The sequence below is a fragment of the Carassius carassius genome, chromosome 17, assembly GCF_963082965.1.
Source record: "Carassius carassius chromosome 17, fCarCar2.1, whole genome shotgun sequence".
NCBI classification, from domain to species: Eukaryota; Metazoa; Chordata; class Actinopteri; order Cypriniformes; family Cyprinidae; genus Carassius; species Carassius carassius.
The window spans coordinates 29,051,472-29,063,584 of NC_081771.1; the positions used below are offsets into that span (position 1 = coordinate 29,051,472).

The window sequence follows — 12,113 nt, forward strand, 5'->3', positions numbered from 1 at the left end:
CTTGGAGTGATCAGTTTGGTTTACAGGAAAATGGTAAGCAGTTTATTACAATTATATTGATAAGATACAAAAATGCAAGACTAGTATATAAACTAAACAATTATTCAATTGAATATTCAATTTAATCCATATTCTTTCAAATAATTTAGGTCTATGGTCTGTCTGCAGTTTCATGACACGACAACCATTAACAATGAGTAACTGGGTTTTTCTCAGTGAGAACTAACTCACTCAATGCCACTGTTTGAAGCAAACATTTTTTTGAATTTTGATCCTTGCAAATATGTCCAGATAGGATTTCCATGTTAATACGAGTCTTTAACAGTCATCTTTGACATTTCTACAGAAAACGCATCTAATACAACTTTTATTCTGGCTGTCTAAAGATTACATATTTAGCACGTTTTTGACATCTAAATAATGTCCTAAAAAGACATAAAAAAAACTATCTTTCTGGCTCTTGTGAGGACGTCTTCTGGATGTCTAACAACTACGTCCATAGAACGTCTTTAATTTACGTCTAAACAACGTCCAGAAAAGACGTCAAAAAAACTTTCATTCTGGCTCATGTAACGACGTCTTCTGGATGTCTAACAACTACGTCTGTACAACGTCTTTAATTTACGTCTAAACAACGTCCAGAAAAGACGTCAAAAAACCTTTCATTCTGGCTCCTGTGAGGACGTCTTCTGGATGTCTAAGAATGACGTCGTTAGCACGTCTTTAATTGACGTCTATACAATGTCCAGAAAAGACGTCTAGTGGATATCTAAAAATGACGTCATTATCACGTCTTTAATTTACGTCTAAACAACGTCCAGAAAAGACGTCAAAAAAACTTTCATTCTGGCTCCTGTGAGGACGTTTTCTGGATGTCTAAGAATGACGTCTTTTAGACGTCTACTAGACTACTTCTTGCTCGCTGGGCAGACTTGTAATGCGCCTCCTGTTTGTCTCGCGTCTTGGCAGCCGCCGGGTGCGGTACAGGGGGAGAGCGGCAGGGCTGATAAAAAGCGCGTCTGCCCGGAGGGGTGGAGAGGAGGGCAGAGACAGGCAGAGGGCAGGACTGGCAGGGTGCGGCTGCTTCAGTAGCATCTGAGCTCGGGTCACTTCCATTTCCATCTCGACTGAGAGCCGCGCGCCACAGCGCAGTAGTCAAACAGCCGAGCCGGGAGCCAGAAACCGCTGCGGGACGCGCGCTCTAACCGCGGCTCTGCGCAACCAGGACCCGCCTGCAGACGATTCTAAACACGCATGCCAAGATAAACGGAACTTCTCTATTTATTCCCCCTGTCTCTGCTTGGACTGAGAGAAAGCGAGTTTTACAGACCTGAGAGGAGGACCGAGGAGCTGGCACCAGCCTCGCCGCCTGAGGAACCCTAGGTTTTCCGGGGTCTCTTTCCGTGCGTAAAAGGATGGTGAGCGCCAGGTGTCCTAATAGACTGGTCCTCCTCCCCCTCCGGTGATCTTGTGCGGGGATTGAAGCTGAGATTGGGGGGAGGAGGGTCGCTTTACCATCATCTTCAGCATCTTTGACACTCCATCTTTTGGAGTGCCCGCTGGCACCGGTTGGCATGAGACTCTCCACAGCGGCGGCGCTCCTCACCGGCTTCATCTTGGCTTTCTCGCCGGCGTACGACAGCTGTGGACCGGGCAGAGGTTACGGCAAGAGACGAACTCCAAGGAAACTCACGCCTCTCGCCTATAAGCAGTTCAGTCCAAACGTTGCCGAAAAAACGCTGGGAGCCAGTGGGAGATATGAGGGGAAGATAACCCGCAACACCGAGCGCTTTAAAGAGCTCACGCCCAACTACAACCCAGACATCATCTTCAAGGATGAGGAGAACACAGGTGCGGATCGCATGATGACGCAGGTGAGGCAGACACACGCGGAAATGTTTCATCAGAGCAAGTAGGTCGGCCAAGTGTTAATTTATTACTTATTAGTTGAGATTTCTATCCAAAAGGATTAGCATTATACTCTCAGGAAAAAAAGGGTAACATTCTTGACCAGTGTAGCTTTCCTTCTTCTGGTGAACATAGAAGAAATGTCCATTCAGAGGAAGTCAACTGTAACCAAACGTTTGTTTTTGTGTCTTCATTTGTGTTCAGCCAAGGAAAGAAAGTCTTGCAAGTTTGGCCAATCAGGTTTGAACCTGCAACACTTACCAACTCAGATCTTGAAGATACTACACCACTTTTATTCTTCACGCAGTACTGTTAAACTCCTACTGTTTAATTTTAAAGTAAAGCTGCCTTTTCAAGATCAAGTGCATTAGCTCAGGGTAGTACTGTCACTAAAAAATGTAGTGGACATCAGTAAATGTAGCCATCCTTGAGATAATTCAGAAAATGTAGTAAAGAAGATCTTTTTAAAATTGAATCCAAACTGACTTCTGTGATGAAGGGTCTTCATCAGTGGCATAAGTGAGGCTTGAACCAACAACCCTAAGTTTCCATTCCAGATCTTCAACATAGACAATACTACAATATTTTCATTGCTGTTTTTTGATTTATCATAAAGTATGCTTTGTATTTGCCCAATAAATCAGTTGCCATACTGTCAAAAGTGTAGTGGAGATCAATAATTGTCAGGGATTTGTTTTAGAATTATCTTGAGATAGTTCTGAAAACATGCAGATTCATTGTATAGTTGAGACTTTCATCCGAAGTGAACTTAGAGATAGACTACCTGGAATAGCAAGTGATTTAGAGTCAGTAGTATGTTGAGTTTATGGCTCAATCACTGTGGGGTTCAAATCTACAACTCAAGTCACCTTCCCAGACCTTTTTCAATGTGGACCCTTTGTTCAAGTCACTTTTTTTATTCTGTCTCATAAATGAAAAATGGTCGTGACCGCTGATGCATGTGGGTACAGAGACCACTTCTTTTCTTTTTCTCTCTCTCTCTCTCACTGAAAAGTGAAAATCCTTGAGTTCATTCAAGGTTTCAGGTCTTTCAGTCTTCATAACAGAGTATATGGGGGCAGGTTTCGTCAAATTAAAGACACAGTAGTCGTCGGGTTATTTTATAACCACGTATTTGAACTTTCTCCCACAGGGCTCTTGCTCAATTTATGTGAATGAATGAATGCAAAAGGGGTGACTTTCAATAAAGTGGAAGGGAAACCTGAAACGTTTAATTAAAACAGTGCTCTCACTGTTTTAAGTACGATTGGAAAAGAAAACATTGAAACAGCCATTGTAGATTGAGCATGACCTGTGACTGTTTTAATGTTTACCTTTATGCCTAAACATGACTGCTTGTGATTCACGGCGTACACCCCCTTTTCAAACTGTAAGATATTTTTTACAACGTTGATGTGGTACCGAGTGGAATTTATTTGACTCCAATCTCCCCCTCACCTACAAGTATTTATATTAGCTCTTTTCCTCTGAATGCCCACATGTTAATATCTAGGAGAGCCACGTGGGAATGATGAGATGCTCGTAGATCTTTCCCCGTCTTTACCTGTCACCTCTCCGGCGAGCGCCGCGCTAGTTTACATGACCTTCGTGCGATTTATGAGGGCCAAACTGCGGCGACTGCTGGAGACAACCTCTGGTCTGTTTTTCCTTTTTATTCTGTGTTATTTTTTTGTTTGTTTTTGTGGCATACGTGTGTAAAAATAGTCGGCTTCACATGCATTTAAGCCTTAATTACACATATTTTTCTCCACCTTATTTTTGATTCAGTGGCTAGTGTCCCCGGTGCTCTCATACAGACGCGAGTGTTCAGGGCCCCGTGCCTTCGGTGCGCGTGTTTGTGTAGCCCGCCGTTAGTGTGAAGGCTCACCTCCTGAAAACCCGTCGATCTCCGCTTTGAAAGCAAAACTAACAGAGTTCACGGGCTGATTTATGAAGTCCAGTTCACTTTTGCAACCACAACGAAAAAAGCTGAAATCCACACTGCTATGTGAATAGGCATCTATTACAGCTCGCAGAGTCGCTATTCTTATAGGAGACGTGCTTGGAAAAACGTCTTCATAAATATCTATATTTGCATTCTTATAACTAAAAACACATCTTTTTCCATTCAGATTGGTTTTTCTGAAAGCATGCCAAATGCACATATTTCTAGTTAACCATAAACTACCGTTTCCTTCTGCAGGTCATCATAAACTGGTCCTTAGAGTTTATCGATCTTGCTCTTTTTAAGATTCACTTCAAGCACTTCAAGGTTCAGGAGTTGGTTGTTTTAACTTTAGGAATGGGGAAGACTTGACATTTTTAAAATGTCACTTTACATGTGGAGTGGGCGAGATCCATCTAAAATGGTAGCCTATTCAGTCCCCCAAATCTCACAAGGAACAGTGAAGGTTTTGTTCTTTGAAGAAAATTTACCAAGAAATGAAAGTCATTCTGGTGTTCTAAGCCCGAATGATTTTCAAAGGAGATCTATTTGAAAATGTTCACACTGCTCTATTCCATATAATGGAATCATTCTCTAGAAATTCTGGCCTTTGCTGTAGAACTCAAATCTCATTTTGCTCGTCTGCATATTCATATCCAATCCAGCATTTGGCATCTGATTTCAAACCTGGTGTGCTTTGTCTTCTCCTGCGAGTTTAAATATGCACAAACGCAAATGAAATCAATAGAGTTGTTTCGTGATGACATACTTTTGTAGGCCAAGCTGGAAGTTATAGTAGCTTCACCCTGGTTCCCTTGACAAAAAGCCAATAGGATCTAAAATGTATTCATCAAGATAACCTTTATAAAATAACATTTAATATCCCCAACAACCTTTGTAGTCCCACTTAGCCACTTATATTAGCTACCACCTATTTCAAAACATGAAAAACTTAAAAATCACAGGGGTATTTCTGAATTTTATGTTGTGGATTAAAAGTTGAAAATATCTTAACACAGACCATGCATTTAACCGAAAACTTCCATTGACCTTGGTGCAACGGAACCAGAAAGTCTTTTCCAGATTTTAGGATTCCTGCAGCGAATAACAGCTAATTTTTATCTTCACACAAAGTTATGGTTTAATTTTAGAGGACTTGGAAAAAAAAGTCCATGGACCACATTTATGATACATTTTTGATCATTTATTTTGAGCTTGACAGCCCCTGGTATCTGCTGCCATTACATTTTCATTTATTATTTGAGAATTAGCAGTGTGAACATTCTTCAAAACATCTCCATTTGGGTACCATGGAGAAAAGCAAGGCAAGGGTTTGCATGTATACAGGTTTGCATACAAGTAAGCATATTCAAGTGTGGGAGAGTGCATTATCATTGTTTACACTGTGACTGTAGTCTAAGCATTTGCTGTACATGTTTTGGTTTCAGTGAACCTTGGAGAACAGAGAAACCAAACACACTGGCACTGTATTTTCAAATCTCCAGCCTCTGGACTGGTCTGATGGTATCCATACAGAGACAGATCCTAATAACACAGAGACATCGAATCACTGAACTGAGATTTAAACAGATAATCCGTAGAGCTTTTTAGAGTAGCTATTGAGTGTAAAGGTGCGTCTCCAATTCGGGGGAACAGAAATAGATGGTTTGATGGCACAACTATGTAGTGAGGACTTAGGATGGCGACATCAAAGAATCTCTGCCGTCACTCAGTAAGCAATTTGTGACCACTTAGTTGGTGGTTATCCAGTGACCTTGCATGTCTCGTGGCCTTTGGTTGAGACAGGGATTTATCAGCCCATGGGCTGAGTGTGTTTGTGCTAACCACGAATGCGTCAGTTCTACAAATGGCTGTCAGGTTTATATTTGCCATTGCTCACCGCTTTCTCACCTAGCAACTGCTTGTCACTGTTTTTTTGACATGAGCCTACTAAAATCCATATTTCTTGCAGGAAATTCGCATAATTCCAGACAATGGCCTTGTGTTCTTTCTCACTCAGGCACGCAAAGCCTCCTTCTGTTTGTTTAATTGGTAACTTATGTATCAGAGGTCAGCAGTTGGGTTTAAATGTTGTCACACTGGTCATTTATGCTACATAAACCAACAGAAGAACATATTTATATATTTCATTGTGAGACATTGTGACTGATCTATTAACTCGCTTTGTACTCATGTAATTAAGTAGCTTTTTTCGCCAGACAATGTCAAAATATTTCTCTATAATCATGGTTACTGTAATATTTTACATGACTGATTTCCTTATTAGTTCACATTGAATGCATGTTAATTATTAGCTTGAAAGAACAACATAAGATGATCATAAAACAGACTTCTAATGAGATACTTGCTGCTACCTGACAATGTTATTTTAGTATCGTCAATGTTTATAGTTTGTATAAATATTTTTCAGTCCTTTTCATTAGTTTTATCTTAATTTTTAATTTTATTTTAGGTTGTATTAATTTAGTTTTTAGTGCGACTGTTTTTGGACATTTTTAAACAGTGTTTGATTAGATTTAATTTAAGTTTGTTATATTAGTATTTCAAGTTAACTAAATGAAAACGAGAAGTGTTGGTTTGGCAACTAGCTAAAGTAAAAATAAAAAGTTAAGTAAATAATTTTTCTATTTTACAATATTTCAGTGAATGTTTTATTTTATTTCAAGTACTGTTTTCACTCAGAAATTTCTAGTAAATTTCGTAAATATTTACAAAGTAATGGATAGTAACTGAATTAAACATTAAATGTTTAAAAAGAAAGACTGAGATACACAGGAGTAAAAATGATTTTCACTCAGAAATTGCTATTAAATTTCATAAGTAATTACAAAGAAGCAGCAATTAACGCATTGAATTAAACATTACATTTTGAAGTAGAAAGACTGAAATAGTATTGTCTTGTAAAACGTACTCTAATAATATTAGTTTTATTTACAATTTTGATTTTACATTAAGCATTTTCTCATTAAATATAGTCCAATAATCTTTGTGTTTTTACAGAGTAACGTTTTTATTTAATGATTTAGTTTAAGTTAACAATAATAACCCTATTACCCTAATAACCCTAGTTATTAATTTAATAACTTTTCACATTTGTGACCCTGGACCACAAAACCGGTCTTAAGTGGCATGGGTATATTTGTAGCAATAGCCAACAATACATTGTACGGGTCAAAATTATAAATCTGTTCCATGAATCATTTGTGCAACTTTGCAAGTTTTTTCCAGATTTTCAAATAGTTGTATCTCAGCCAAATATTGTTCTATCCTAACAAATCATACATATCATATATTGCATACCATTGCTCTTTTGTTGATTTTGATTGCTTCCATCGTCCTCATTTGTAAATTGCTTTTGATATAAGCGTCTGCTAAATGACAATGTAAATGTAAATATATGTGATGTATATTTTGCCAAAAAATTGACACTTATGACTGGTTTTATTGGCCAGTGTCACATTTATGAATTCTAGTAAGTGTTTCTCATGCGTTATGCGTTATTTTTTGCAGCGCTGTAAGGATAAGCTGAACTCCCTGGCCATCTCAGTGATGAACCTGTGGCCTGGTGTGCGTCTGCGTGTGACGGAGGGCTGGGATGAAGACGGCCATCACTCTGAAGAGTCTCTGCATTATGAGGGCAGGGCGGTTGACATCACTACCTCGGACCGCGACCGGAACAAGTATGCCATGCTGGCTCGTCTGGCAGTGGAAGCCGGCTTTGACTGGGTCTACTACGAATCCAAAGGCCACATACACTGCAGTGTCAAATCAGGTGAGAGCAGCTGTGTGTGTTTGTGCTGAGGTTGTGCAGGAGGAAAGAGGTCAAGCGAAAATCACACTTCTCCTTATAAATAAAAAGTGTGAAAGGCAAGGAAAACAAAGATGGTGGGATATTAGCAAGTTCATTTTGAGTCACTTTGAAAACACTCATTCCATCGCAATTAGATTAACTGAACTGAGAAAAGTGGGCATGGACTACTGTTCCAAAATTTGGGGTCAGTAAGATTAAAAAAAAAAAAAAAAAAAGGTAAACTTTTTTTTTAATTAACTTTTTTGGCAAGAATGCATTAAATTGATCAAAAGTTACAGCAAATACATTTATGATGTTAAAAAATATTCTGTAAGAATCTTAAAATTCAACAAAAATATTAAGACTATAGTAAGAAATTACATAAAAAACTAAAATATTAAAATTATTTTAAACTTAAGATTACACAATATTATGATTATATATATATATATAATATTTATATATACATATATTTATATATATACTATAACTGTTTTACTTTGTCAATAAATGCAATTTTATTTTATTCTATTCTATTTTATTTATTAATTTATTTTTAAATCTAACCATAACTAACAAAGCTTCTTACAGACATAATGTGAGAAGACAAGGGCAAGAGATGGACTTTTAGAGCATGTCTAAGGATGCAGAAGGAATCACATTAGATTCTTGTTTCTACACACACTGTGGATTAATGAGCTATCTAATGTAGAGATCCATGTTTGAGTCATCTTTGGTATCAGATGTCATTTCTTTGCTTCACATGATTATATTAAAACAGCACAATCTTGCAGTACTCGGACGTCTGATGAATGCACACTTCTTTTTTGCACCATTTCTAACATTTACTTTACCTTTCTGACTTTTCCAGCTATGCTTTACCTTGATCTTTATTTCCAAGTCCACATAGGCTTCATGTAGCTTTAGCATCCACATCCAACATGCTATTTGATCTTTTTCTTGTGATAAGAATTCACCAAACAGGGGGGAAATTCTTATATTTTGTAATTTTGCTGTAAGCTTAACAATATAACAACAAGGTAAGTTGAAAGTCATTCTCATTCACGCTTTAAGACTTCATTTCAACATAATATTGTGAAACGCATTAGCCATTAGCAGGCCCACTAACAATCGTCTGCATAAATGTAAATGCAATCTGTACGCACAGAACTCGTTCAGACACTTCCACTTCTGCATGCTAGTTTATTACATATTTTGGCCCCTGATTAAATTATATGCATTATAATATTATATGCAGATTGCATAGTTGTTTTTTGGCCTATCTCTTATAGAGATGTGATTTACCATTTTGTTTCTTACATACATTGAAATTTATAGTAAAATCTCTAATATTCATTATCTGTTTCTCTGTTTTTCCCCACTATTTTCTTTCTCTTGATTTCTTTTTCTCCTGTCCTTCCTGTCCAGATCGTTATGCTAGTCAGCTATCCCTGACATGATCAGAAGGAACAGAGTTTTATAATCTTATATATATATATATATATATATTGTATATCCTTATGTATATATTGCAATTTGTACAATAATTTGGGAGTCTAAAGAGGCAATATTGCTGGCAGTGCCAGTCAAGCAGAATCAGTCCACTAGAAGGCGCTCCTACACCAACGTCCCAATGATGAAGCAGTAGTCAAAGTCCCACTTTGAGGATGCCACACTGAACTCAACCAATCACTGAGGGAGGCACCGTAGGACCAACCAATGAACAAGGGGTTGAAGGCCAAAGGTATAACAACTAGTCAGAAGTGAAGATTAGAAACGGGCATGGGTGTTGAATCCATTCTTTATTTTCTTAATGAAACATCTTTCTTTCTTTCTTTCTTTCTTTCTTCTCTTCCATTCCGTCCTCACAATTTTCTTCAGAGCACTCAGTAGCAGCAAAGACAGGTGGCTGTTTTCCTGGAGGGGCTCTGGTGACGATGGAGGACGGCACTCACAGACCAATCCGAGACCTACGAGCAGGAGACCTTGTTCTGGCCTCGATGGGAAGTGACGGGACTGGCGAGCTCGTCTACAGCAAAGTCCTCGCCTTCCTGGACCGTAGCCCCATTACTCAGAAGCACTTTTATGTGATCAGCACTGAGGATGGGGTCAGTGTCTCCTTAACGCCAGCTCATTTACTGTTTGTCTGGGTTGGAAACTGCTCCAGCGGGGGCCAGCCAAAGCTTGGATCCCCCCGGACGATATTTGCCAGTGATGCCCAGCCAGGGCAGTGTTTGCTGATTGTCAGTGAAGGAGATCTCAGGAAGCGTGTTTCACGGATCGCTCAAGTGGAGGTGCGGGAGGACCGGGGTGTTTATGCCCCACTCACTACCCATGGGACTTTGGTGGTGAATGGAGTGATGACCTCATGCTACGCTGCAGTGAATGAACCACAGCTAGCACACTGGGCATTTGCACCTCTCCGCCTGTTGTACAGCTGGACCGGACCGGATCGAATCCTTAAGAATGGTTTACACTGGTACTCTCAGGTCCTACTCAGTGTGGGAACACTACTGCTAGACTCAGAACTCTTCCACCCGTGGGCCTTAGAAGATCACCAAAGATGATGAATTGAAGATGAACTCAGAGATGAGTGAGTGGCGGGAAATGATTGAACGCTCAGGGTTTATGACTTAAAGGGATAGTTCACCCAAAAATGATTCTCATTAATTACATTAATTACTCACCCTCATGTCGTTCTAAACCTGTAAGACCTTTATTCATCTTTGGAACACAAATTAAGATATTTTTAATGAAATCCAAGAGGTTTCTGACCCTGCATAGACAGCAATACAACTACTACATTTAAGGCCCAGGAAAGTAGTTAGGACATTGTTAAAATATTCCATGTTTAGTCCATCAGACACAGGAGCCAGCTTTCTGACGTAGAATGTTCAACGTCTGTATATTCTGGTTAGAATAAGTAAGGCTGTGCAAGAAATGCAAAGTAACCCCTTCTGTGAAAATCTTCAGACATGTTTATGAAGACTGTTTAATGTATAACGTGCATCTTCCTCAGCTTGCAAACAAGGTGCAGCTCATCCGGGTTCTACGTCAATAGCATCACACGCATGCGTCATGATTAGTCTCCTGAACACGCGTCGAAAGACAAGAAGTTGATGAATAAAGGCATTATTTATGTTTTCTTTGCACACAAAAAGTATTCTCATAGCTTCATAAAATTAAGGTTGAACCACTGATTTCACATGGACTATTTTAATGACATTCTTACTACGTTTCTGGGCCTTAAATGTGATAGCTCCATTGCTGTATGTGGAGGGTCAGAAAGCTCTCGGATTTCATCAAAAATATCTTCATTTGTGTTCTGAGGATGAACAAATGTCTTGGAACGATGTGAGGGTGAATAATTAATGACTGAATTTTTTCATTTTTGGGTGAACTATCCCTTTAAGGGGATAGTGATATGTTAGGCAAATGTGTATCAAAAGCAGACTTTTTAATGACAAAAGGTGAAGAGTGTCATTTCTGAACAACAAGCGACACCAAGCAGAATTGCAAAAATAATTTTTAATGCCCTGATATGTACAACCCCAAACTCATGCCATGGACCCTTTTCCAAATTTCCAGGGTTCCCAGGAACGGAAACCATAAACTTCTCTGAAGTGCTGCAAAGATGACATGTTTTTGTAGGTCAAAACCAGGAAACAAGTTAGTATTTTAACACTTGAAGTTCCATCTTATATAAGTCAGTGTGTTTTTTTTTATGGTTTATTGGTTAAATGTTTGAAATTAGGTCTGTAGTTAACACAAGCTCAAGATATTTTCACATTATATTCTATTCTATAAAATATATCAGTAATGCGTAACCCATTAAGTGTCTAAATGGTTTTTTTTTTGTTTCAAGCAATAATGAACAAAACTTGTAAGAAAAATAAACATTTGTTGGACACAGAGCTTATTTTGTTCATTAATCCAAAAGTCAGTGGAAAAAAACCTATTGGCTTTTTGTTGAGGGAACCAATGTGATGTGAACTTTAAGGTTGTCCTACAAAACTATGTCATCACTGCAGCGCTCTACACACTTACAATGATAACTGCATACTTGTAGCTGTATAAGCTCAAATTAAAAAAGCATTTCACATTGAAAAAATTCCACACATCACCTTTAATGGCAAAAAAAAGTACAGATTACAAACTGACCTCTTGTCTTGCTTCTTATAGAAATTGTGAGAGACCAAACATTGTCTGTGCCTTATATTTGTTCACTGTTCCAGTAATCCAGTCTCTTTCCTCATTAGATTGTCATTAGTCTTAAGATAGTCTGTTCAACTATTTTAAAAATGTTATTTCAAAAAAGTGCTTTGTAATATCATTAAGGTTATATAAGGTATCCGGGTAAAGTATTTAAAATCTATTTTTGAAATTAAACTTTATACAAATTATTTATTTTGTCTCATATTTGCTCTTTGATGGCTATGACAATTTTAT

General features: G+C 38.4%; 1 protein-coding gene across 1 annotated transcript; it reads left to right on the plus strand.

The window, feature by feature from the left end:
- The first annotated feature begins 935 nt into the window (after nucleotides 1-935).
- On the plus strand, nucleotides 936-11,042 carry LOC132161542 (indian hedgehog B protein-like). Its single transcript, XM_059571672.1, has 3 exons — nucleotides 936-1,874; nucleotides 7,385-7,646; nucleotides 9,546-11,042. The coding sequence occupies exons 1-3, from the start codon at nucleotides 1,575-1,577 to the stop codon at nucleotides 10,229-10,231; spliced, it is 1,248 nt and encodes a 415-aa protein (XP_059427655.1). The 5' UTR covers nucleotides 936-1,574; the 3' UTR covers nucleotides 10,232-11,042.
- Nucleotides 11,043-12,113: the final 1,071 nt, after the last annotated feature.

What these genes read in the sequence shown, in the direction of transcription:
- LOC132161542 (XM_059571672.1), top strand. Translation starts at nt 1,575, where the DNA reads ATGAGACTCTCCACAGCGGCGGCGCTCCTCACCGGCTTCATCTTGGCT. An exon ending in CGGATCGCATGATGACGCAG is followed by an intron (nt 1,875 to 7,384) that starts GTGAGGCAGACA and finishes TATTTTTTGCAG; the next exon opens with CGCTGTAAGGATAAGCTGAA. An exon ending in ACACTGCAGTGTCAAATCAG is followed by an intron (nt 7,647 to 9,545) that starts GTGAGAGCAGCT and finishes AATTTTCTTCAG; the next exon opens with AGCACTCAGTAGCAGCAAAG.